At 31.8% G+C, this 27,913-nt stretch overlaps 4 protein-coding genes across 11 annotated transcripts in view; 3 read left to right on the top strand and 1 right to left on the bottom strand.

Moving 5' to 3' along the window:
- The window catches only part of Lis-1 (LisH and WD40 domain-containing Lis-1), a 30,048-nt gene extending 27,436 nt beyond the window's left edge, over positions 1-2,612 (top strand). For all 3 annotated transcript variants that reach the window (XM_089702553.1, XM_089702554.1, XM_089702555.1), the window contains exon 10: positions 551-2,612. In XM_089702553.1, coding sequence (XP_089558679.1) covers positions 551-624 — 74 coding nt within the window. In that variant the 3' untranslated portion in view covers positions 625-2,612. The remainder of the gene's footprint in view (positions 1-550) is intronic.
- Positions 2,613-3,790: 1,178 nt separating this feature from the next.
- Positions 3,791-12,193, top strand: LOC149483503 (transmembrane protein 120 homolog). Of its 4 annotated transcripts, XM_089702557.1 has the most exons (9): positions 3,791-4,012; positions 4,432-4,550; positions 5,267-5,440; positions 5,777-5,869; positions 6,331-6,548; positions 6,881-7,104; positions 8,637-8,726; positions 11,128-11,280; positions 12,008-12,193. In XM_089702557.1, the coding sequence occupies exons 1-9, from the start codon at positions 3,944-3,946 to the stop codon at positions 12,050-12,052; spliced, it is 1,185 nt and encodes a 394-aa protein (XP_089558683.1). In that variant the 5' UTR covers positions 3,791-3,943; the 3' UTR covers positions 12,053-12,193. The 4 variants fall into 4 exon arrangements, with proteins under 4 accessions (XP_089558683.1, XP_089558686.1, XP_089558684.1 ...); XM_089702560.1 differs by lacking the exon at positions 11,128-11,280; XM_089702559.1 differs by lacking the exon at positions 8,637-8,726 and having other exon boundaries at positions 3,793-4,012.
- Positions 12,194-18,419, bottom strand: LOC149483504 (uncharacterized). The gene is made up of 7 exons (XM_089702556.1): positions 18,111-18,419; positions 17,766-17,994; positions 17,284-17,478; positions 16,472-16,537; positions 16,027-16,181; positions 15,856-15,940; positions 12,194-15,776 (listed from the first exon to the last, which is right to left on the bottom strand). The coding sequence occupies exons 1-7, from the start codon at positions 18,188-18,190 to the stop codon at positions 12,417-12,419; spliced, it is 4,170 nt and encodes a 1,389-aa protein (XP_089558682.1). The 5' UTR covers positions 18,191-18,419; the 3' UTR covers positions 12,194-12,416.
- Positions 18,420-18,665: 246 nt separating this feature from the next.
- Positions 18,666-23,349, top strand: LOC149483505 (prostaglandin reductase 1-like). 3 transcript variants are annotated; one of them, XM_089702562.1, is made up of 8 exons: positions 18,666-18,681; positions 19,117-19,319; positions 20,033-20,135; positions 21,879-22,064; positions 22,333-22,451; positions 22,643-22,797; positions 22,881-22,986; positions 23,061-23,349. In XM_089702562.1, the coding sequence occupies exons 2-8, from the start codon at positions 19,154-19,156 to the stop codon at positions 23,291-23,293; spliced, it is 1,068 nt and encodes a 355-aa protein (XP_089558688.1). In that variant the 5' UTR covers positions 18,666-18,681; positions 19,117-19,153; the 3' UTR covers positions 23,294-23,349. The 3 variants fall into 3 exon arrangements, with proteins under 3 accessions (XP_089558688.1, XP_089558687.1, XP_089558689.1); XM_089702561.1 differs by lacking the exon at positions 18,666-18,681 and having other exon boundaries at positions 18,879-19,319; XM_089702563.1 differs by lacking the exons at positions 18,666-18,681; positions 19,117-19,319 and adding an exon at positions 19,889-19,912.
- The last annotated feature ends 4,564 nt before the right edge of the window (positions 23,350-27,913 follow it).

Genomic DNA, 27,913 nt, shown 5'->3' on the forward strand with positions numbered 1-27,913 from the left:
GGACGTTGCTCACACGCGCTGCCTCAAGACGCTCTACGCGCACCAGCACTTCGCCACCAGCCTCGGTGAGCGACCGCTACACTATATGACACTGAATTATCAATATTTACTGATCATTATACTACACAACACTATGCGACACTAACACTATGCAACACTCACCATACTTTTTACACACTAGTACACTAAACTTGATGTGGTATACATTGTGGTTTAAATTATAGTATAGCTTATTTCTGATCGGTATATGTACAATAAATAATGAATAAATAAATAATTGTGTCACGCGCTACCTCGCTGATTCCCATACTACACTTTGCTGCACTAAACAACACTATACTCAACTATAACACACATACACTAATTTTTTAGTATGATTAAAATTTGTGCGTTATTTCAAATCAGTATTGAGAACAAAAAAGCATGGATAGTAGAATTAACTTTTCACTAAAAATTACCATTCAAATAGCCATTGAGATGTAATTACATACGCACGCATAGAATTTAGTTATAATTCATTGGAAATAATTAATTTAATATTTTGTTACAGATTTTCACAAGAACTTGCCATACGTCATATCGGGCAGCGTCGATCAGACAGTCAAAGTTTGGGAGTGTCGTTAATAGCATTGCCATTTTAGTAACTTAAACTCACCGATGATATCTTTATCATTAATTTTTCACATTATTACAAAAGCTGCAATCGATCGTTATCTTAGGTTTCGATTATAAACGTGGAATCATTTTAGATAAACAAAAAGATTTTTTTTTGATAATTTATTGATATTGTTTCCTTTCCTCGATTCATTACATTTTTACGAGTGTATTTGACGAAGCTATGTTCCTATAACTTTAAAATTGCTGTCTTATCAGTTTTTGTTAACAACACATTCCATTAATGTCGGCTGTATTATTTCGTACAACATTTAGTTCAATTACATGTGATTATATCATTTTGGAATACGATGACGTAGTGTTCGTCACTTACCGGTAGAAACTATGAAGAGAGGAGTTAAAGCTGTGTTATAATTTAACATTTCATTATTCTGTTTTACTTTTTAGTTATTTTTTATTAATAAGAGCGTTTAGATGTAACTTTATTTGGTATGAATAGTTAATTTTTATGTGTCCGCTCTAGATAGACTTGTACCTTGATTTGTTTATCGATGATTTAGTTTCAATTTGATATCAATGATTATTCATGACAATCGCACTGGATTCGGTCATTTCACACTAATTATTACATACTCATCAAAATCTCCTTGTACATATAATGAAAACCCTTTTTTATTTTGGATCTCTGCTCGATACGATGATCATTATGTTTGTTCGCTTGCGCTAACAGCATTAATGAGAGTCCACAGAGATGTCACCCGTAGTCATGGCCTTCGCGATATATCGGAGATATTGATGGATATATGTTTTGTTTGTATCGATGGAATATTTAAAGGGACTTATTTTAAGTTTTGTCAACTCAAAACTTTAACTATAAGTTAGAGTGTATATTTAATTTTTTACTATTTATTTACATGTTCAATAATTATTTTATTAAATGTCTCAAACAAAATTAATATGTAGCACATAAATTGCAAGTAAGTGATTTTTTATGCAATGTTCTAAGTTTTACTATAGAGTTAATAATATTTTAAGTTGTTTTGGATTTATATCATACAATAGTTTTACATAAACTGAAGTGTGTGATATATTATAACTTATAATAATTTTTTCTATCCCATTTGTGGTAGCTAGATTCAAAGATAATTAATTATATGAATGCCTGTTGGAAAATTTACTTATTTATTAAAATTTATTGAATTTGGTTGCCCGACTTTCTAGAATTTAGGGGTAGCATGTAGATCGTAATGTTAGAAGCTTTGCAGTGCTAGCGGTTAAATATCGAGATAGGAGAGTTAAATTTTTGTAAGCGAGTTGTAACGACGTAAGCCAAGATTCGTATTTAGTAGAAAGCCTAAACGACAGGACTTGTAACGTTTGCATAGCATTGTATTGCATGGTTATTTGCTTATCTTTGTAGAGTCGGCAAAATAGTGATCAAGGAGATTATAGGTAAAGTAGGATTAAATAGGGGCTGCATTGTTGTAATAGGGAAGGATTGATTGATACTCATGTTGTGTTACTTTTGTGTTTTAGATATAAGATGTAAACATTGCACGCAGTCTATCCGCTGGTTTTGTTAATGAAACTTCTGCTAATCACACAAAAATGCTTTTAACCAGTATTGCTAATATTTACTTAGTGCTCATTGTCTACTACCTTTATAATCTCCTTGAGGGAACTTATCTATAATTTAAAGCTTGCAAATTGTATTGTATGTTTTAAATAAATAAGGATTTGTAATACAATTATCGAGGAATAGTACTTGCACTTATAACTAAATTGCTTATACAATTTTCGACTTAAACAAAACCTCTTGATAACTTAATGAATAATAGTAACAACAAACTTATATCTTTTCAGCAAGAGGTCTATGTAACCACTGTATTTTATCTTCAATTTATATAGAAAATTACCTACCAACATTTAATAGAATTTGGTCTAATATTTTCTGTAAATAAATCAAATATGTCATTAATAAAGCTGTTTTAATTTTACTATATTTTTTGTTCAAAACCTCTTCCTTTAAATATTAATAATATATATCATATTATCTTAGAATAAAACAATATAAACTGACGTAGAAGCGGTCTTTGCAAACCATCAAACAAACTATATTATAGCAGTTAAATCTGTTCCGCGTTAGACAAATATAGAATATACATTTAAACCATTAGCCGAAGAGTAACGTAGACGAACTAAACGCAACCCGGCTAATTAGCTGACTGCGGCCGGAACGTATTTGTAATTTTGTACGCGTATGCCGCTTCTATCTCAGTTTATATTATATGTATTCTAAGTATATTATATAAAAATGGCTTCAAATGATGTAACATTGGAACTATCCTTCCAATTAGTAATTATTGAGAAAATAGTTTTGATATGACATTTCGTCAGAAAAAAATTTGCTCGCCTAAATCCGCCTGGGGTGTTGTAACTTGTAAGTTGTTTCTTGCAGTTGTTAATATTCACGCAGAGACAAATGTGAAATACAACGAACCAAAAATAATTAAAATCCGATTAATCATTTTTGTGTACTACGTGCAAACTTACGCACGTAATCAAGCATGTAATTAATGTGCACTTGCGTGCATACTTACGTACATTCACACGTACATTATACAAATGTTTAATGTTTGTCCTCATGCATTGCCAGCTTATTGCCAGTCACTCATTCGTACATTCACAGGAATACGCTAACATGACGCTAACCTACGCTAACCCACATTTATTAATGTAGGATGACATTTGCCATTATTTTTTCCAGAGCCGGGTTATCCGTACGTGCAATGCAAACATTCGTAAAATGTTTGATTATAACTTATAAGTGTAAATATATTGCTGGTTAGTCATATTTTCACAAATAACCGAGAAATCGACATTTGCAAAAGTTTTATCAATGGTGAATGGTCTTCATGGATCATCGGTTTTCGCTTGGTGCAAACATTCGTAGAGCCTCATATATAAAGGTTTACGCTCAATGATTTATACCATTAATTATTTACAATTTATGTAATTGATTATATCCATATTATATCGTAGGTTGTAGGCGGTTGTAGGGGTCGTAGTCCGTAGCATAGACTATAAAGAACCAAATCTTGAAACTGGCAAATAGACATATCTTCTGGCCATCAAACGAGAAACGATAACAAACGTCAATATATAGTGACATTTGACGTCTGTCACTTGCACAGTCGCAGTCAGTCTCCGTCGGCAGCTTGTTTTCGAGTTAATTCCAAAATGAATATTTTCATTGCTTAAATTTTAACTGAAGTTATTCAATGTTTAATTTGTTACTATAAATAAGTGTTCTTTAAAAGGTACAACAATGAATATGGACGTAGCAGAATGTGTAAAGGAATGGGAAGATTTGATTGCCGATTACAAGCGACTAGAGGTATACCGTATAGACCAATATTTACACATCTTTGCATTCATTATAGATTTTGAACCTATCAAAACTTAAGATAATTTATTCTATTCATTAATAATTCAAATTACGATATAATAAATCTATACTTTTATAAATATTAGTAACATAAGCATATCGACTATAAAGTGTTGATTCATTTTCGAAGTACTAAATCCTTTAGTAGTTGTAATATGCCTTTGTTATTTACTAATTGTCATCGTCCAAAGTGCTATAAACTATTGTTTACTTTATTATTCTAAATGATATGATTTAGCTCAGTAATATAAATGAAGTGTTACGAAACTATTATTATTATTTGAAGGTTAAAAGTATATCTACACAAACATTAATTATAAGTTAAGATATGAAATATTCGTTATCATTGATTATTTTTTTTATTTCAGACTATAAATAAAGATTATGCTGCTAAATTAGAAGAGGTTGGTGAACTTCAAGCATCATGTATGAAGGAGTTAAACCATCAGAGATATCGCATGACCATAATTTCTAGTGCACTCAAAAGGTCAGATTAAGTGGAATAAAGATCATTTGAAAATGCATTTATCGTATTATCTTTCTCATTATAGTTGACGTAAACATGTTTTGAAACTTATGCTATTATATGAACATACATTATTTTAATTTATATTGAATGTCTCAAACAAACGTTTTTTGTTAAGTAACTCTGAAATATAACAATTGTGTAGCTAAGTAATATCTTATGACGACGCGGACGCGGTTGGCGCAGTGGTAGAGTAACTGCCTACTGAGCCGACGGTCCCGGGTTCGATCCCCGGTCAGGGCAAATATTTGTGTGATGAACTCAATTATTTGTTCTTGGGTCTGGGTGTTATTATCTATATATGTATTTATTAAATATTATATTTATCGTCGCCTAGTACCCACAGGCCACAACACAAGCCTTAATTGAGCCTACTGTGGGACTAGGTCGATTTGTGTAATAATGTCCTATAATATTTATTTATTTATTATTTATCTAGTTACTGAAGTTCATAAAAAATTGTAATTTTATGTGTCCTGTGACACTTGGAAAAAGGATATATCACACCTATGAAACTCTTGATATTTTCTAATATTTTATGTAAAATTATAGGGTAGATATAGATTCCAAGTTAAGGTAATTAATTATAATGTGTCATGTAGATGATTATGAATTAAATGAATTTTATTTATTTATTTATTTAATTTTTAACAAAGTGATGCACTTCAATCAAATAGGTTAGAAAAGAAGGGACCGACAAAAGATGAGCGAGTGGCAACATTGGAAAAAGAAATAATGAAAAGGAAAGCTATGCTGCATGAAATTGAAGCAACTCTACCAAAACAAAACAGTCTATATCTGAAAATCATACTTGGCAATGTTAATGTATCCATTTTGAATAAAAATGACAAGTATGTAGTCACTAAATTACAATTGCTAGAGACTCAACTAATCATGTTTGTTTTCTGCTTTGTTTTTAACCGAAATATAAAGTAACTATATCAAAAACAATTACCTACAAGTTGTCAATTTGATAACTGAAGAGATTTACAACTTTTTCAATGAATATTTCTTATCAGACAGCTCTGCAATTCTGGCAAAGTTTAATCTTTCATAAATTGATGATTTAAATTGAGTATTTGAGAATATTTAGTTTATACATTCTAAGCGAATTTTGAATATACATAATTGCATTGTTATTCAATTTTTATGTTTACTACAATAACATACTATATTTGTATTTTCAGATTCAAATACAAAGATGAGTATGAGAAGTTCAAGCTCATACTCAGTGCTATTGCTTTTGTTTTAGCTGTTGCTAATTTATATATAGACTTTAGGTGAGTTAAACCTTTTCATATAATTGTGTTTTTAACATTACTGTATAAAATGAGTCAAAAAGTAAAAACCACCTTGACATAATATATACCTATATAATATTTAGTTAGGCTAAAAGTCACAGCTAAAAGTACTATTTTGATGCTGTTTGAAATTTAATCTGGATTTAATTATTCGCCCTTTAAAAATAGATTGACTTATCATATTTAAGTGCCTTATAAAACTTATTATTTATCAGAAATCATATTAAGTGACTCAGTAATTATCAGCTTAAGTAATAAATTACTGTAAGCGATAAAACAGCCCAAAGTTCAGATTTAGCATTAGTTCTGTACAATGGAAAAACACTGTTTGCATTCATGTACAATGAAGAGAATTCAGATAGAAGAAGCTACTTTTATAAATGAGAACATTTACAAAATTCTAAATACATATATTGATATTATTATTACATTTTCCACAGGCCTTTGCAATTAATACTGATATTTCTCTTGGTATGGTACTACTGTACGTTGACGATTCGCGAGAGTATTCTCAAAGTGAATGGATCTCGGATCAAAGGTTGGTGGAGACTGCACCACTTTGTATCAACTGTTGTCGCCGGTATTCTGCTCATTTGGCCGCAGAACGAGTCTTGGGAGGAATTCAAACATACATTTATGTGGTTTATCGCTTATATCAGTAAGTATTTAACTGCTTGAAAAAGAACTACTATAACTTAAAAGCAGATAGAATAACTAAAATACACTTTAAAAATTGCCACTGGAGAAATATACAAAAAAGATGCATAGAGATTAAATCAGGTTGGGGATTGGTTCTATCAATTTTACTACATGTCTTCTAGGCATAATTATTTTTATTTCTTTATTTTGTATAGAAAAAACAAACACAGAACAAATAACTTGGCTTTGATTAAAAAATATTAAGAATTCATTGATAGAAATGTCGAGTTTGTCATGTTAAAAGAAATTGTATTACATTTTTTTAAATAGGTAATAATAAAAACATTACAGGTGTAGTACAATACATGCAGTTCAGATATCAAAGTGGAGTATTGTACAGGCTAAAAGCCCTGGGCGCGAGGCACAATATGGACATTACTATCGAAGGATTCCACTCTTGGATGTGGAGGGGACTCTCATATCTCCTACCGTTTCTATTTGGAGGATATATTTTCCAACTATACATCGCTTATACGTTATACCACTTGAGTTTTAACCCGGATGCAACATGGCAGGTATGTTAACAATTTAATAATTTATGATACTTAAGGATCAGTAAAGACGAAATTTATTTTGGAAAACAGTAACTAGATTGATTTAAAAAATCAAAATTACCCAGTTGTGAAATTAATTTGTAATTTTTGAAACTGTATCTTTTTATTGTTATTATTACAAACTGATTTTAAATAGATGTTGATTTTAAATAGATGTTTATTGTAATTTAATAGAATTTTAGATAATTTTAGGTATGTTAATTTTTAAGCAATGGCAGTTGTGTTACATTTATTAGAACTTTTTCATTTTATCCATTATTAGTCCAGTCTGTGGGGAAATGTAAAAGCCTCTGCTCTACAAAAGGTGGCGTAGAAAATGTTTTGAAACAATATTGTTTAGGTATGAAAGGTTAATAAAAATCCAAGTTTTCGACCTTGACGGACCCCGGCGCTAGCCGCCATCTTGAATTAAAGGTGCTAAAATTAGGTATATTTTAAATAACTTCTCAATTGTTTACTGAATCACAAAAGTGTCTATGAGGGGTTCAAAGAAGACAAAATTACCTACATTTTTTTCATACATGATTATTCTGTAAGTCTTAAAGTTAAAAAGTTACAAGCGACGGAAATAATAATATTTACAGAAATCATATAATTTTAATTTTGTTTAAAAATTGTGCAGCAATCTTTTTTTATTCTTTTTGATGGCCCAGGCTGGTTAATGGTGGCTTCTTCATTATCGTCGCTGAAATTTTCTGTTTCATTGTCTGTATTTTTAGTTTCCAACCATGAAATTTCGTCGATTAAATTTACTTTTTATTGATAACTTTATGAATCGTTCATATCGGATATCTTCTAAGGATTCCTTATCCATGTCCCCTACGTAAAAAGTTACTAGAAAGCGTGATCCAGCGTCTTCGATTTCTTCTGGTCATGATGACGAAATTTCATGGTTGGAAACTAAAAATACAGACAATGAAACAGAAAATTTCAGCGACGATAATGAAGAATCCACCATTAACCAGCCTGGGCCATCAAAGAGAATTAAAAAATGATAGCTGTACAATTTTTAAACAAAATTAAAATTATATGATTTCTGTAAATATTATTATTTCCGTCGCTTGTAACTTTTTACCTTTAAGACTTACAGAATAATCATGTATGAAAAAAATGTAGGTAATTTTGTCTTCTTTGAACCCCTCATAGACACTTTTGTGATTTAGTAAACAATTGAGAAGTTATTTAAAATATACCTAATTTTAGCACCTTTAATTCAAGATGGCGGCTAGCGCCTGGGTCCGTCAAGGTCGAAAACTTGGATTTTGATTTACCTTTCATACCTAAACAATATCATTTCAAAACATTTTCTACGCCACCTTTTGTAGAGCATAAATACCTACAGACTGGATTATATTTTATCGCAGTTATTATATCATTAAGTATATTATGTAGGTATACATTTTACTGTATTATTTAAACCAAACCATGACTGTGTACTTAAACCTTAATACATATACACTACAAATACATTTTCGTCGTCCGAATAACAACAGGTGGCAGCATTAAGTATATCCTTCTTGTTGCTCGGAATTGGAAATACGGTCACAACATTCCTGGTAATCCCGCAGAAACTAAACGAACAGGTACAAGATTGAAGATCTCCAGCAAACAACGCTTGTAGTGTAGATTTTACTATAATAATCACGAACAATTAGCATTTGTATATTACACGACGCTTTTGTTATTTTTGGTCGCCAGATTTTGTTCTAGAACCTTCTAGAAGCTTCCGTGTTCATATTATGGAAATGTATCTTCGTGGATATAAGCCAACTACTAATATTATTTATTTGCAACAGCTCTATTGAGAATGCTATGGCTCGTAAAATTTAAGTATGTAGTAACTTTAAAGCAATTTTTATTTATTGTAGTATTGTTTTCTGTAATTTTATTAATCATATCGACTAATCAATGACGGGAAAATACACATTACGATGAAGGTCATGTAGGTTAACATATTTTCATAAAACAATTTGATTTAATAATCATAGATATGAATATTTACGGCTTTGGAAATTTTTTAATAAATATTATGTATACCACTACTTTTGGTAATTTTACAGACTTTGTCAATATAATTATATGTAACTACTGTAGAGAAGGCAAATACAAATGTAAATATTTGGTAGTCCGAGTCTATAATATTGAATCGTACATGAATATTTGGGATAGAATCTTCAAAATATTGTAAAATAAAGTCTTTACTATCATATTATTAATATGCGATATTCATGCAAAGTCCAGTTACGTAATTACTTACGAAGAAAACGCTCTATTTATCGATAAATTATATTTAGGCATATCTGTCTTATATAAATCAATGTTTATCTAGAGGTATTTGTTGTAAAGTCCAATCTTGGTTATATATGCTACACAAGAGATTACATATAGCACACATTAAAAATAATTACTGTGTGAAAATTCATCACTCAGTCATCATACGGTTTGAACTCATTTAAATTTTTATAATATTACCTAACATAAGGAAAATAATATTATATTTTAATATTAATAAACACTAATAATTTATTTTCTTTTTGTATTAAAACCGATGTAGTTGGCTTAATCACAAGATCATGAGAAATTTGGTGGACCAATATATTCTGACCGTTATATTACTTATTCAAAAGATTTTATTATTTGGATGATATTAATTGTGTACTTGTGCAAGACTTTGTTATATTCAGCTACTCTTGTAATACACAGCATGTTTTGCTTGTTTATTGTTTAATAGGCAAAATGAGTGTATAGGCCTAGCATTTCTTTTTCATTTTACTTTTAGAGCATGTTTTGATTCACACAAGACTCAAGAGTGCAGTGCGGAAAGTCTACCTGACATAAGGCTATTTTGCGAGTGGCAAAAATTGGAAATAAAAGATAAAGTAGAATTTCATATATTACTTTTTAGTCTTAATATTTTAAAAAGTCTAATTTTCTTAGCCTCTAACTCTTTAGATTTCGGAATTCTTTAAGATATTTATTACTGAGTCATAAAACAAAATGTTAAATATGAAATCTCATTATTATAAGTACGTGTTATAGTGTTAGGGAATTATATTAGTGCGAGTATATTATAACTATAATATACTACACATACATGAGTAAGGTTGTCACGATTCCAATTTTTGCCATTCAACTAAATGCGCCCGCGCCGGACTTAGGTACCTAGCTTACCGGTCCTATTCCCATAGACGCATTATGTCAGCTCGAATATTTATGTAGTAATACAATGGCTTGAAATCGAATTTTTTACCGTTTTTGATTAATAAACGATACGAAAATGCATTTTATTAGTTAGAACTTTAATTTGTACGTATTTATTTTATATATAAGTTTTAGAAAACAATTTTATGTGTTCTTTAGTTGTATAATAATAATAATTATCATTTGTACACAGTTTATTCATTAAATATTATTCATGGACAAATCAAGGATTCTGGTTAACAGAATATATTTTTTATTATCACAATAACTATTGTACCTATATTATTGCAAAAATATTTTTTATGATAAACAGTAGTATAACGAGTATATATTTTATATGTTGAGTATAATAGTTCCTGGTATATACGAAATAGGTATGCGCTAAGTAACGTTTTACGATCAACTGATTCCATTCTGTATTATGTATCCACATCTATTTATACGCAGCATAATAAGCTTTTAAAAATGTACGCACAAAACTTCAAGTAATCGAAAATGTACGTGTATTTTATGTGATATTATTTGGATTCGATGTGGACTAAGGCAACTAGTCATGCCTCATGCGTATTGCAAATATAGTAATGTAAGAAAACATGGAAGATCTGTATAAATTAACATACAAATAGACTGTGTACTTAACGCTTTGTAAATTAATTTACTATTTTTACACACAACTGGTTGTAAAATTCATTTTTGTTTATTTATAATACACTTAATAAATTTTCTGCTTAGTTGCAAATGTTATTTTTAATTTCTTAATTTTTTTTTTGAAATTATCTGCAGGTGTCTTACTTAGCCGTTTTGTTCCTTACGTTGCACTGCTGTAATACATATACAATTCTGCAAACGATGTACAAGAAAAATCGGGGTGCTTTGAAGTTGCGCTACAAATTGCGAGCTATCGCGTACCGGCTGTCTAACGAAATTGCGGTTTTGGTACGTGATGATAAAATCTATGATATCATTAAAGCAAGGCTAGGGGTTCCAATAATCATAAAACAGAATTCTGTGTAATGTCCGAGGGTTTTAAAATGCATTCTATATATTATAGCATCTACAAAAATTCTCAGTCGAAACGCCGGAGATCTAATCGTATTTTGTAGTGATGTCATTGGCTTTATGGGAAAAATTATATGAGGTGGGCAATGTGGATATAAAATGTTTATTGGCATTACAGCTTTAATATGACGGTATCGCCTTGAAGAAAAATGTTGGTTTGGGTTCTTTCTTATACATATTATATACAGTAAAGTCTTTGAGGTTTTACGAAATTAAGGCGATTTCGTCGTTTCAGCCTGTATTAACGTTGTACTTTTCACTACTTAAGTTTGTCTTCTTTCAATTCAATTTCTATCGTCAAAATTTACATGATAATAATTGTATGCTTCGAAAATGGTTTAAAAATTTTGTGACAACAATAAGAAGCACATCGGTACGTTTAAAAAGTAGGTGCTTTGTTTTGTCCGTTTTTGATTTGGGTTTTTTGCTTTATTTATGTTTGCATTTTTTATTAAACATAAAATATGTATATATGTAGAGGCTAACGTATATTTTGAGATGTGTGTGTGTCACAACGTAGTAGTAATACCTGTTTATATAGTAGAACCACATTTTTCCTCCTTCAGTTTCACTGATTTTTTAAATTTATATTAAATAATTGCAGGATCAGAAATGGAGGCAAAATAAGCTGGAAACAAAGCAGGAATAAAAAGTTACAATTAATATGGTTATCTCGGCGATAAATATATCGATTTTATTCTTATTATTATAGTATTTTCATATAAGAAAATATATTTGTATTATTGATATTATGTATCTTTTATGTAAATATAGTTGTTAAATAAAACTATTTCGTAGTATTTATTACTCATTTATTGTTTCATTGAAAAAAAAAATGAATCCATTGAAAGATCAACATATTTTATAAATAGTAATTTTAAGTTCGCTTTACACTGAATGTCACTCTTAAACTAATTACATATTATTACTTTTTATATACATAAATATACAACCAAATAGCTGAAAAACAAACAAAAAGACCAGTCTTGAATTTTAGTGGCAGAATACGAAATTTATTCTTCATCCGCTTCTCCATCGCTCTCACTGAATGATTTTTTTTCATATTCAGTTGTATCTAGTCTAGGCTTTTTAATAAGTAAGCCTTGTCGCTGAAGTTTCTCCAAAGCTGCTATTGTATCGTTTTTAGGCGAATTGACTTCACATTTCTCTTCCACTTGTTTTGATTGCTGTGAACTCGTTTTGACTATCTTCAGCCCCGACACACCGCTCAATTTAGCAATGTGCTGTTGAGACGACGAGCTGGTTTCCGATCTCGTTTGAGAAGTTGAACCAGTGTTACTTAAAACTTTTGTTACATTTGAAAAACTAGATTTGCTTTGTGAACTTGAATACTGTACCGTACCATCTTCGCTCATGTCCGGTATGTCTTGTACAGGTATTAGAGATTCTTTTGGTTTTTTGAAACAACTAAAATGACCAGACGCTTCCTCGGATTGCCTCTTTGCATTATTCGTAACTTGCGGTGAAATCTTTAGAGGTCTGTTTGAAGTATAAGGACGTAGTTGGTTTTGAGCTGCCGGTACTACTTTTCGGATGTTAGATGGATTCTGCAGTCGTGGCGCATTCAGTCTAGGACGTACAGGAACTATCATATTAGATGGTCGGATTGTGTTTGTGTTAGGAGATACAATTTGAGAAGTAGGAACAGAATTTCGTACTTTAGTACCGACCGCAGGTGATGCTTGTCTTATTGGAGTAGCTCTTATGTTATTCGAGGCCATATTCATTATTTTTTGAGGTCTTATAGTTGGCTTTGAAATATTTTGACTGGTATTCTGAACTTCCTGTGTATTAACAGTTCGAATAGTTTTTGTAACCGTAGTTGTTATTTCTTCTATTACAGTTTGTGATTGATATGTTTTAACAGTTTTTACAGTGCTAATTTGATTGGAAGATGAACTTGCTTTTTGACTAGATTGAACATTTTTACTAATTTGTTTCTCTTGATTTACAGATTTTGAAGTTGAAGGTTTCCCTGATGCATTTGCTACATTTCTTGTTGTGTCAGACCCTTTTTCACTTGTATTAGTTTCATCTTCTGAAAATGTGTTTCCCTGTCGTAAAGGTTTTATTGTTAGTTCGCTCAAGTGGCTTATATTAGATTTTTTCGGCTGAGTAGGCATTGTAAGATGTTGTTTCGTTTTATTGATAGGATTTACTTTAATTTGACTCTCAATATCGGCCAAATCGTCGTCTATATGATCCTCATTTTGGATTTCCTCGTCGCTGTTATAACTATGAGGCGATTCCACTCTAGCCTTAGGTTCATCTTCCGCGTGGTGTTCATTGTCGCTAAAATCTTCTTCATTCAGTTCTGTGATCTTAAGTCTACCTTCACTAGAGTCAGAATCGTGATCTTCATCTGCGTTCATTGCATGTCCAGTACTATCGGTATTGTCCATCTCTTCATGTTGAAAATCAGAATTTTTTGATTTAACAGTAATATGACGCCTTAAATTTTTTATTGTCTCCTGGAGATTTTTTTGTTCTTCTAAAAATTTGTTATTGCCATGTGTAATATTGACATTTTTTGATTCAAAACTTCGATTTACAACAGTCTTTTTGCATTCTTGGCCAGCGGCGTTAGATCTATATTCTGTATAGTTTGAACTTTGTTGGCTCATTGATTTAATTGTAATATTTTTATTTAATCCGCGTGGAACATTAGTAGATGTTGGTTTAGCGATGATTTTATTGGGAGTTTTTACTGGCTTAATTGTATCATTTTGTTTGGCTTTTACAACATGCTCAGTATCAGCTTCGCTATCTGAATCATCTATATTTAAAATCTCTATAATATTGTCTTTTTTATTATTAACTGCATCTTGATTTACACTTTTAGGAAACGCTTTTATCGTTTTTTGAGGTAAGGGTTTTTTAGGTGTCGAAATAGATTTAGCAGTAACATTTGTCAATCGTTTTAAAATATCTTCATTTTTAAGAGAATTGACAGATAGTTGTGTATTATTTTTTGTTTCTGTTGCATCTGCTTTAGATGTAATTTTCGCTGGTATAACTTTCGGATTACTCGGTTGTTGATTAACGGGTATAGTGGGATGTTTTGAAGGACCACAATCTGTATCCTCATTCATATTTTCATCGGCGCTCATGTAGTCTTCATCATAATCTTCATTTGACGCAAGGTTTTTAGTTAATTGTGGCGATGAATTTGTCGGCTTCACTGTTATAAATTTACTCAAGCCTTTTAATGCTTCTAATGATTTACTATTAGTCACATTTTGTTCTTGCTGCTTAAGTTTTTCGTCATTTATTAGTGGGCTAGGCTGTGAGCTTTTAGTAACTGCTTTGACAGTTATACTATTATTTAAATTCAATGAGTTGAAGGCATTACTCTCGGTTATTTTTTCAGTTGCTTCATCCTCATTTTCAGTAAAATTTTCTTGAATGTTTTTTTCGTTTATATCGGAATTTTCCAATTCAGTTTGTATTTGTTGCTCATTGTTTGTTGTTTGACTTTTTGTTTCACTAAGAGATTTTATGGTTAATTGTGAACCAATATTCTGTAAGGCTTTTAAAGGGGGGTCAATTTTCTCTTCAGTCTCTTCTGCATCTGATGGCATTTTGTCCTCATCATTTTTTAATACATCTGCGCATTTATCTGAGTCAATTGTCTCATTTTGGTCTGGTGGACTTTCTTCTTGTAATATGTTTTCAGTCCCTTCATTATCCTTATTGCTGTTTTCAGTGAGATTATCTTTGTTTTCAACATTCATATTATTTTGCAAATCTAGTTGCTTTTCTGCAATATCCATATCATGGTTCTCATTTTCTTTTGTGCATAATTGAGATGCATTATCTAAAGACTGGCTATAATCAGATGAAGAATCTACTTTATTTGATTGATAACTATCCTGCTTATTTTCTGGTTCTGTTTTAATAGATTTCTTGATAATTTTTATTTCACTATTGCCTTTACTTAATAATTTTGATATGACATCATTAGGATTTGTTGGTACTGAAACATTTAGGTTACTAGTTTGAATAGGTGTGTGTTTTTTCTGATCATTTAGAGATATACTACTTTTACTAGATTTTGGTTTTATTATAATTCCTTGTTTTTTCAACTTAGCTAGGTCTGAGTTGAGATTTTTCGCTTCCATATTACTTGCCATATTTTTCTTTGTGTTATATTTTTTCTTGAGAACCATTTGTGTAGGAACTTCTTCAATACCTTGTACATTTAAACCATCACCAAATACATCTTTATTCATATTTAAAAATTCATCCAAGGTTATAGTTTCCTTTTTAGATTTCTTGTGTTTTTTGTGTTTCTTTGTTTTCACTCGGCCTCTGCCTTCAGACTCACTCATGGCCATTTCGAGGAAATTGTTCTGTAATTATGAGAAAATGTCAGCTACTGATATAATATTATTGTATACGAATCTAATATAGTTTTTAGTTGCAACTTACAATAGGATCAATTTTTGGATCTGACAACACTTTTTCCATTATTGGTGGAACAGCTTCCAATGAAAATTCTGTAACTTCACTGACCCTAGAACAATATTTTGAAAGTATTAAAATTAGGTAAGAAACAGAATGTAATTTTACCGAGATTTTATATAACAAAAATAGCATTACATTTCATTTTGTTCACTATACACATCTTCTGTAGAGTGGAATGTCAGGTGTAATTCATATGCATCTAAATGATAGAAGAATGCTTCACACAGTGGACAGCGTAACACATCTTCTGGGGCTTGATTTTCATCACCATGGTCATCTTCCATGTGTTTCTACAAAATTAACATACTATTTTTTAAATATGTAAGAGAAAAGATCATAAAAATTTATATAATAAACATATTATTATAAAAAATTCTTGTTTTGTAGTGTCATTTTATTAATTAGATCTTAGTTGACCTTACACAATTATTATTAATTCTAGGTGAAGCAAATTTTCATCCATATTATTTTAAATACACAGCAACTACGAAATGTTTCCCGTATTTATAGAAAATTTTATTAAATATACCAATGTTGTTAGAGTTTGATAAAATTAATACAACACAATTAAGCAACTTACATGTAAATTCACTTTATTATTGTACTCTTCTCCACAAAAAGGACAGTAGAAAATAGATACCAGCTCCTAAAAAAAATGAAAATCACTGGTGACATTTGCTTATTGGTGAAGTGTGAAGAATATAAGAAGTGTATTTTAGGCTGTGTATTAAATAAATAAGTTGTCTACACATATAATCATTACTTCTATATATATAAAACTCAAAGGTGGCTGATATAGTGATATCAACACACAGCCCAAACCACTGGACGTATCGGGCTGAAATTTGGCATGCAGGTAGATGTTAGGACGTAGGCATCCGCTAAGAAAGGATTTCCCGAAATTCTTGCGGGAACGGGGAAAAACGGGGATGCACATACAAAGTCGTGGGTGGAAGCTAGTATAATATAAATGCCAAAGTGTGTTTGATTGTTTGTTACTCCTTCACGCAAACACTGCTGAACCGATTTTCATGAAATTTGGCACAGATATGGAGTAACTTGGATTAATATATACAATAGAATTTTTTATCCCAAAATTCCGACTGGAACAGGAACTATACAGGTTTTCCTTTGACTATGTGGGCAAAGCTGAAGTTGAAATGCTTGAATTAAATATTTCAAGACTTGTGTGTAAGTATAATGTAGTTCTGTATAATATAAGTAATTAGCCAGTATAAGAAAAAACATACAGTTTGATATAAATGGCAGTTCGGAAGTTAGATGCGAGTGTGGGTGCGCACAGGTCCCTTAATGTCCTAATATTAAAATTGTTTTCTGCGCATCGGTTTGTAGGATGTTTCAAGCCGCCATTAAGTTTGAATTGTACTATACCTGGTTAAAGAATTTAATCTTCTTAGATGAGCCAATAGAATTCAGATCTGTGTCCTGTCTATGAAAGAATTTATTGTGATGTAGCATCGCCGAGGGTACATTGAAGTATACACTACAGCTATCGCAGTGAAAGTTCTTTTCATTGCTATTTGTTAAGCCATCATGATTTGATTGTAGGTGTTTATTGAACAAGTGCTGAAATAATACAAGTCATAACAGTAAAATTATTAGATCAACAGTTTTAAAGTCGAGGATTTAAATTGGTAATGTTTTACAATCTTAGTAGTTGTATGCGCAACTGTTATATTTTTACTCTGTTCATGGCATTGCTTGATTTAGGGAAGGAAACTGGAGAAAAATAAAAAAAAAACAAGGTACAGAAAGATTAACAACCACAAGAAAAAATAATGTATATTTTTAATAGTTGCCTTCAGTTTATTCTTAAAAAAGCAAGTTTATTTGGTAATAATCTTACTACATACCTTCATAGTAAAAAGCTTGCCGCACCATGGACAAAAATACTTAGCATCATGGTCAGGGTGCACTTTATGTTTATGTGTTATTGCCTTTGATATTGTAGGAAAAACTTCTTCACAAACATCACAACCTACCAACTCATTATCCTCCATCTTTTCAGTTGAAGTAGGTACTTCATTTTGTGTTTTATTTTTATTCTTAGAACTTTTATCAAATAAAGGATCGCCGTGTTTTCTAAAATTAATAATCAATGTTTATAATTATTATCATTTACATGGAGAATGTATAACCAAAAACTGTCGCATCTAGTAAATGTTAATTAAAGTGTACAAAGCCTCTAATATTTTTACCTGAAATGTTCCTGTAATAATTCTTTATCGTTAAATACTTCATTGCAAAAAACACACTTTAAATTGTCAATTGATGTCATACTGAAGAATTAAAACTTATTTTCATCTATAACTCTTGTAATCTTATGTTTATCATTCCATAATACTGATAGTTCTTATGCTTCATCCGTGTAATTCCAGGCCTAAATATTTTTAATATATCCAGTTTCAGATACATGTACCCATAGCTTCAAGGCTTTTTCTATAGATTTGAGTAAATAATTATTTCAATCACAAAGCGCCAGAAACGCCAAACCACAGTCCGGCCATGTTATATGTTGCACAGATTAAAAATTAATATTGCTATTTTAGAACAGATTAAAAATAAGACAGTAGAATTGACGTTATGCCACAGAACGATAAGTTACCTACTGTGCTAAGCTACCATGAATTCCGTTGAAAAAAAAATAAATACAGTTAGGTATGAGATATGTAAATGAAAATAAAATAAACTGCCTTGTCAGTGGTTCTTATTTTCTAATAATATCTTATTAAGACGTTTTTGCAAATGACTTAATTGTTCAACTCACAGGTTCAACTATAATAATTTAAATCACATAATTTCGATATGTATATGGTTAACACATATATTATGTATGATCGTTTTTTTTATCATATATTATCATTTAAATATTTAAATATGTTATTTATTTACGTATTTCTAGAATGTGTTAGCACTTAGCCGCTAACTTCAGGCATGTGAGCTAAATAATTATGCAACTTACAAAAATACAGATATAGATTACAAACAAATATGTATTTCCCCTATCTTTCTTATCAGTTTCATGGTTTTGGTAATAATAATTTACATTTAATATTGATGATACAAATATATATTTACTAGATGCATATGAACTGTCTATCAGATAAAAAGTATATAGGAATATTTTTGAGGTTGTTAACCTTGAAAATATTATCATTCTGATTATATAGTACTTTATAATTTACTCACACAAATACTACACAGCAGTATTTAGTATCAGTCGAACTTTGGACGAATAAATATGACTCGTATAACTTCTTTTACGCTAATTTCGAAGCGTTTATATTCTGGAACATCTGAAAAAATTAAAGCAAGAAAATATGTTCTTACAAAATATTTTCAAGGAGAACCAAAAGAAAGTGACTTTAAAATTGTTGAAGAGGAACTTCCGGATCTAAAAAATGGGGGTAAGCCACAGATTATCAAAAAATGATAGTATATAATTTGAATTTGATACTAAACAATAATTATAGAACTGCTAGTCAAATATATTCTAAAAATTTTGTAATTGAAGTAAATTCTTACTACAAAATTTTTTTTCAAACTTCTTATTACAACTTTTATTATGTTTTTAAATAAAATGTATTATTTATTTTATGAATTTATGAATACTTAAAAACTAAAAATGTAAGAAATTGCCGCGTGACGGAAATCAAGAAAATAACTAGGTTCATAATATAAATCATTTAAAAATAATTAACATTATAAATAATTAAATATTTATAATGTATAGTAACTATGGTCTTTTTGCCAAATACGAAATATATTTTGTTTTATTTACAATCTTATATAGTTAACTAAGTTTCAAGTCTGTCCACCAAAACCAGTTAAGTATTTAAATGCCGACTATAGAGCAAAAGAAAGTCGCCTTAACGCTGACACGATCACACGACTTTCTTTTGTACCACCACAGCGAACAAATACTCCACTTATAACTCAAAATCGATTGAACAGATTTTAATGATTTTTGGATGGTTGGATTCGATTCCACTGCGATTAGGTTAATGACAGATCACAGATGTTATTTTGAAAAACAAAGAAAAAACAAAACACCGGATTTAAACACCGTATTTAAAACAATGATTGATTTTATCAGCATTATTGTAAAATATGTTTTCAGAAATATTGACTCAAGCAGAATATTTAAGTGTCGACCCATATATGCGCGCTTATATGATTGGTTATAAGCTTCCAACAGACATGATAGGAGGTCAAGTTGCCAAGTATGTATTTATGAAAGAAATAATAATTAAATTTAAATTCATATAAAAAAACTAGCTGTGCTCCGCGGTTTTACCCGCAGTACTCCGCTCCTGTTGGTCTCAGCGAGATCATAATATAATATAGTCGAAAGCTGAAAGAATTTTTTCAAATCGGACCAGAAGTTCCCGAGATTAGCGCGTTCAAACAAACAAACTCTTCAGCTTTATAATATTCGTATAGATTAACATAACAAAGTTCCCTCATACTGTCTGATATATGCCAGTTTCAGATCAATAAGTGTTGTTTATAAAGGGTCTTTATTTTATAAATGAAAACAGTACGATATTATGTTTCTAAAAAAAAACATTATGCTTAGAAGTTCAGTGTGATACTTATTTAATTATTGGCTTCGAAATTGCTTGGTTTTTGGCCTGTGGGACTAGATGGCGTTGAGATAGGCTATTGACTGTGGCTATTGGTTGTAGATGAAAAAGTTTATCTTCTTTATAAAGACCTGCTAGCAAGTCTAAGTTTACGCAATTTATAAAAAAATTTCAGGAAGAAATAAGAATGAGAAATTGAATACCTACTATAAAACTAAGTAAATATAGTACATATTACAATATTCAATGTAAATTTATTTTTCCCACCGCAGGATTGTGGCGAAATTTTGACTAGAAATCTAGTCGATATATATTCTAATAATTATTATAAAATATACATAAAATTTTGGTTTCCTCAAAAAAACTATGAACGAAGTAATCCTGCTGTGGGATCTAAGTGACATATCACACTAGCGGATTGCGAGCGGTTTCAAAGCGGAGCGGGTGCGCAACGAATACGTTGCGGGCGCGCAACGAACACGCCGCGGTTGCGCAGCGAATTCGTTGCGGACGCGTCATTTTGTATACTCTCGCACAAAAGCCAGCCCTTCCGCCTTGCCTAACTTCCATTCAATATTTCCATCGTTTCTGTAGCACTCAATTTTTTAACCGTACTGTGGAAATGCACTTACTTAACAGTTAACTAAAGATGTAATAACAACTGGAGTTGTTAAAAAAAGGTGCTATAAAATTGAATTACTAGGACTTTTAGAATGTACCATACATTCCAAAAGTATGTAACGACTGACCAGTATAATCTCTCCCATAGCAACGTATGTTATAAAGAGATTTTGTGAACCTAATTATGAGCAAAGTGATAGTGAGTTGCTGGTTGCTTGATAAAATTTTCTATTCACTGCTATTTATCTAATAATAAGATAGCCCTGTTTTAGTTAAGGAGCTTTAACATTTATTTCACTAATGAACTTTCTTAATGAGCAATTAAGTTATCTGATTGCATTTCGACCAAGATTTAATAGATAAAACAATACCCTAAACATTAACATGTTATGAAACTCGTAAAAAATAATGATCTCATAATTATTATACTATCACAAGTTATAAGTAACAACCAGCACGGATTCCATTTTGTTAATGAGTGTACATGACTGCGACGTAAACGTTGCGCATCTGCCACGCGTCCGCAACGAATTCGCTGCGCAACCGCAACGTATTCGTTGCGCACCCGCTCCGCTTTGAAACCGCTCGCAATCCGCTAGTGTGATATGTCACTTAGACTAATATTAAAAGAATAAGGATGACCATATTTTTGTTTTTTGAAAGAAACTTCACTTTGAAAAAAATTTAGTAAAATTTTATTTGATGATACATAATATCTAGAATAATGTAATTATGCAATATATCATTTTCCTATTTCAGAGTCATCGAGAGCCGCAATGATAAGTACCCCGTTGGTAGCTACGTGACAGATTCATTTGGTTGGCGAACACATACCGTCTGTAATCCTGACAAACCGCTAACCCAAGGGACTATACCGTTGGTAAAAGTACCAGATCTTAAACCGTATCCTGTTTCTTTAGCCTTGGGTGTACTTGGCATGCCTGGGTATGTGACCACCTTCAATTTATCAAAGACAACATTTGTCTTTATAGTTACATATATTTTATTTCTATTATATTTATTCTTATATATAAAAATGAATCGCAAAATGTGTTGGTAAGCGCATAACTCGAGAACGGCTGAACCGATTTCGATAATTCTTTTTTTATTATATTCCTTGAAGTACGAGGATGGTTTTTATGTAGAGAAAACGTAAATATGTACCACGGGCGAAGCCGGGGCGGACCGCTAGTATCCTATAAATTTTTTATAGGAACACAGCTTACTTTGGACTTAAGGAAATATGCCGTCCTAAAGCCGGAGAAACTGTTGCGATTACAGGCGCAGCGGGTGCAGTTGGATCACACGTGGGGCAAATTGCCAAAATATTAGGTACTTAAGCATAAATAATTATAAATAGTAGGTACATGTTTAGGTACATGTTTTTAATAAGTTATTATATGAAGTAACATTTGATTAATTGAAAAAACCTTGGTTATATTTTATGATATTTTAAATTATAAGTACAGAAGATCACTTTAAATGCAATAAATTTATATTAAAATGCCTGTTTGATTTTGTAGGCTGCAGAGTCATAGGCTTTGCGGGTTCAGATGAAAAATGTGAGTATTTGGAAAAGGAACTTGGCTTTGATCACGCGTTCAATTATAAAACAGTTGATATTAAAGCAGCACTAAAAGATGCAGCGCCCAATCGTGTCGATTGCTACTTCGATAATGTAAGTATTCTAGTTCTTCTTCAAATTTATTTATTAAAATAAACATAACATGTACCATACAAAATATCAATCAATGTTTTCAGGTTGGAGGTGAAATAAGTTATACTATCATGAATCACATGAATAAATACGGCAGGGTGGCTATCTGTGGCTCTATATCATCATACAATGACTTTAAAATTCCAAAAGGTTAAATGTGTAATATTATTTTGTATTTTTTTTATTTTACACTTGTTCGATAATTTTTCTTATTTTATTTACAGTGAAAATATTGCAACCGATAATCGTTTTACGGGAATTAAAAGTTGAAGGTTTTTTGGTCAATAGATGGACAGACAGGTGGAATGAGGGAATAAACATGAACCATAAATGGCTACAAGAAGGCAAATTGAAGTACCAAGAGAAAACATATCACGGTTTTGATAATATGGTCGGAGCTCTTAATGGAATGTTAAGGGGAGAGAATTTAGGAAAAGCCGTGGTCAAAGTGAACTGAAAGACTTACTTATTACTTATTTTATTTTTTTAATAAAAGCGTTTTTAATTTTAAAATATTGTATCATTTTATGTTCTTGAAATAATACATTGAAAAGGTGCTCTGGGGATATTATAAAATTGCTACTCATCATCAGTATTATATTGATATTACATCCTGGATATAAATATTTTACTTATTTCTTAGTAGATACTTTCCGCGGCTTCGCCTGCTCAGTTTAAGTAAACAAACAGAAAATATGTATTTTAATACTAATTTAGTATCGCTAATTACTAATTAGTATAGGCTTGGGAAGTAACGAGGAAAGAAAGCAGAGACATAGAGTGGCAACGTTACTCGTCCCTATTTAAATATTTCTCGTTTTATATTTAAAAAGTTATTATTGTTATTTTACTCATTAGATATGGTACTTTCAATATCAGTTAAAAGTTTTTTGATATTTGTAATAGTTTTTAATTCGGAATAATTGCCTGTGTATTACATCCTGTATACCGGGAATCGGTATATAAGTAAAAAAATGAAAGTAGCGAGTTAAAAACGGTTATTCCCATCTAGTCACACCCCAACTTGTCACACTGTTACTGCATGAGAAAAAATTCCCACTGGGAAAAATTTTTCCCTACTTATGAGTCACACTAAACATTTTTGCAGGTGATTTTACATTAATATTACAATAAGATTAAAATTATATAGAAGGAAAACTTAAATTTAGATTTATTTTAACGATACATAATAATAGCTGTGTTTTACCTGAAAATAAAACACATATTAAATACTTACCTATATTTGAAGCTTACTTCATTGAGAAGGAACCTAGCTTTTTCCGCCTATTTTGCCCTCTCTTTCCGTTGTATATATGCTATCTCTCTCGCACACCTCTCCACCAGGTGGCGGGGCGCACGATAATGTGCGGGCGCTGGATGTTTTTTCATTGAGTCGAAATCCACAACAGGTGGACGTTAAGTGTAAGCTTCAAATATAGGTAAGTATTTAATATGTGTTTTATTTTCAGGTAAAACACAGCTATTAAACACTTGACCGTAATTTGAAGCTTACTTCATTGAGACCTGTTTGTTACCCACCTGGTGTACAATGTGACGCCAATGTGAATTTGAATACATAAGTAATTACTTATTTCTTTATTTGAAAGAGTAAGGTGTGCAGATAGTATACCTACCTACTAATAAATCACACAAATTTTTATATTATATAATATATTAACAATCCCAGATGAAAAGTTACTCAAATAAGAACCAAAAAGTTTATCATAATGATTAAAAGTATTAGAACTTATGAGATTGGTTCAAGCGTACCTTAGTTAACCTTTTTGGGCTTGAAAAGTTAAAGTTACTACAATTTCCACTATCTTTAGCGTAAATCTGCGAAAGCGCCAGTAACGACTTTCAATTACGCATTTAGATGTTACTTACAAAATGAAGCAACAGCTGATCCCGACGAGGCAAAAATACCTCAAACTCAAACCTTTATTTATTCAATTAGAACTCTGCAGAAGCATCATTGAATCATCTTAACATAGAATTACCAAATGTCTCAACTCACACAGTTTTAACCCAACCTGCTACAAGCGGACAAGAAGAGACCTTGGTCCTTACTTTTTGGGGTCAGAAGTAAATTAAAAAGGTCACCCCTTGAATAAGGCAATAAAATAACAAAACAGGTAAATGGTTTAAATTATAATACAGATTTTTAACATCCAACTAAACCGTGCGGTATCTTTTAATGTTTAGAGCCAACGTCGCAATCATAATCTAAACATGGCTGGTACTTTCAGTACAATGCATGAATTATTTATTTAAAACTGATAGGTCATAAACTCTGTACTGGAAACAAATATACTGAACTCAAGAGACTAAAATGATAAAGAGCTTATCTGTGTCCCAAAACTGCAATTACTACAGCTAAGTACGTTACTTTTAATCAATTCAGTTTTAAGATATAATTATGATTTACATCAGAACTTATATACCGAAAGTCTCGGGACTACATAACGTGACTTATTTATAATAGTGTTTGTGCATAACACTAGGCAGTCAACAGCTATATGAACGTCAGATAGGAAAAGAGCCAAATTTATCCAGTCAGTAATAAAGGATTTTAACTATACTTATTATAATTCAACCAACTACCACTAGCTACTCCGTACGTCTTTTGGGTAGACGGAGGCAAATAGGATTTTTATTCCAACTATATCATTTGATATTTTGAAAATGTACTCCACATTTTCATACCGTCAGAGTCATTTTGCAGATTATAGTGGTGCAGCACTGAATACTGTCTATTAGGTGACTGGTGCTGCTGACCGGGCCTTCAGTTCCGCTTTCCAGAATACCTTCACCCTTCTAGGTGCTACTACTACTGAAATAGCGGTACTCTATCGCGTCGTTCAGGTCTCTAACTGACAGGATTTCTCATATTATCGTAACAACCTCGCTCGTTCTAATGCTGGGGCCACACTAACGGGAAATGCCATTAATTAATGCGATAATGGACGTTAACTTTAGGTGTAGCCAGTATTATTTAACAACGGCATTAACATTGCCGTTTGGCGAGCTTTATCGCGAGAATTAACGCAATGAAGCGGTCACACTACGTCCATCTTGCTAGAATTTTAGTAAAATTAACGCTGTTTTTATCGCCAACAATCGGCATTCACGTTGACCGTTCAAGTGTAGCCACCCACTTAACGCCTTAAAAATTATCGGAATAATTATCGCGATAAAGGGCATTAGACGTTAGACGTTAGTGTGGCCCCAGCATTACGAAAACAAATTATCGCCAAGGAATTCTGCTGCAGGATAATGGCAAGAGAGATTATAAGCTTAACTATGCATTATTATGCTCAGTATGGTGGATTTTGAATACTATCGTCGTCTGAAAGTATCTCCTTTCGATTAACTTCATTAAGGATGCAGATCTGATCCCATCTTTGTTCCGTAGGAATGCTACGACAGTCTAAACGTTACACTGGACAAAGAAAATTGCCCTAAATATAGTCGGTTGTTCCAACATCCGTAATATGGCTAGCCTACCTTGCTAGCCCTTGATTGTAACTGCTACCAGTGCAGGCATTGCTCTCGTGTTGTCCACAGTTGTGCGATTGCAAAAATGAAGAACAGAGCTCGTGGGGAGCTATGTCCAATGAATCTGTGTTAAGATTATGACAGTATAGGACAGTTAGCTGTGGATGCGAAGACAGGACATTACTTTATTCATCCGTAAACACGCGAGGCAGCCACGGACAGCGATATAGCAAGAACTAAACTAGCAAAGTTTAGTTCGCTTACCAGACTTATATTTTAAAAGCCGTATAGTCTGTACCTACTGCATTTCATTTATTGCCCCCCCCCCCCTTCAAAGCAAAGAAATGAACAGTCATTTGGCAGAGCTTTCTCGTTAGGGTAGGGGTTCCAAGTAATATCTAATAATAAGAGGCTTTTGTTTAGATAGATTGACTTTCCGTTATTTATCCTCTATCCTATGTAACTCAACAGTCCGTATTCTCAGTATTCGTTGAGTACTTAAACGTTTTACGTAAATAGTTGTTTAAAACTTTATTATACAATATAATAATCCTGGTGGGATGACAAGAAACTTGTCTAACAAACGATTATCCTAATCCCTCAGCGATTTATTGTTTGAGCCCTGAAGAAAAATCTCATGGGTGCAATAATGAGGTCAAATGGGTTGAAAAACGAGCCAAATAAATTGCCTACAAGACCGGGCAACTAAAATAGGCCTATGAGAGGTCAAATATACGTAATCAATCGTTTGAAATTTGAAATTTGATTTTGAATCAATCGTCATTTGTTACATTCAATCGCTTTGCGATTAAAAAAAAAAATCTCTTCCGATGTTTTTATATGAAAATTGGTCGGCTAGTGCCATTGAATGACGATACCAAACATACCGTTGACACAAGGCTTGGTGACAATCCTCGAAACCATCGCCACAAATCATCTGCGAGATGATATTTGATCAGACTCGCCTTCCTTTGTTGTGAATAGGCTTTACATTGGTAAATACGATTTGTTCAATTCCAATTTCCATAATTGGTAAACCAATGGTGGTTTCCTGATTCGTGAAGCGTAAACTTTTAGGATACGAAGTATCAATTTCATGCGCCCATTATTTGACGTCTCTAACCTTTATTGTATTTATTAGGTCATATTACTATACTGCCCACTGTGAAGAAGATTTCAAAACCTTTTTCTACCTACCTTAGAAGAGTGAAGATCCGATACGGTCATATCCAAAACTTCTTTCGTGGGTCCTCGTTGACGAAAGCAAATATCTATGATCATTTTAATGATCAATCCTTTGTATATTTGCACCAATCGCCATCAAAGCCCCGCGAGGGCTGATATATATTTGCACCATGTCTCCGTGAGGTACTGTTGTAGTCAAAGCCCCGCGAGGGCTGATATATATTTGCACCATTTCTCCGTGAGGGACGGTTGTAATCAAAGCCCCGCGAGGGCTGATATATATTTGCACCATCTTTTCCGTGAGGGACGGTTGTAATCAAAGCCCCGCGAGGGCCGATATATATTTGCACCATTTCCCTGCGAGCGACAGCTGCGCGAGGGATGTTTGTAACTA

This window comes from Colias philodice, chromosome 13 (genome assembly GCF_061535455.1).
Source record: "Colias philodice isolate Cphi_HAF_F1 chromosome 13, ilColPhil1 Martin Lab GWU primary, whole genome shotgun sequence".
Lineage (NCBI taxonomy): Eukaryota > Metazoa > Arthropoda > Insecta > Lepidoptera > Pieridae > Colias > Colias philodice.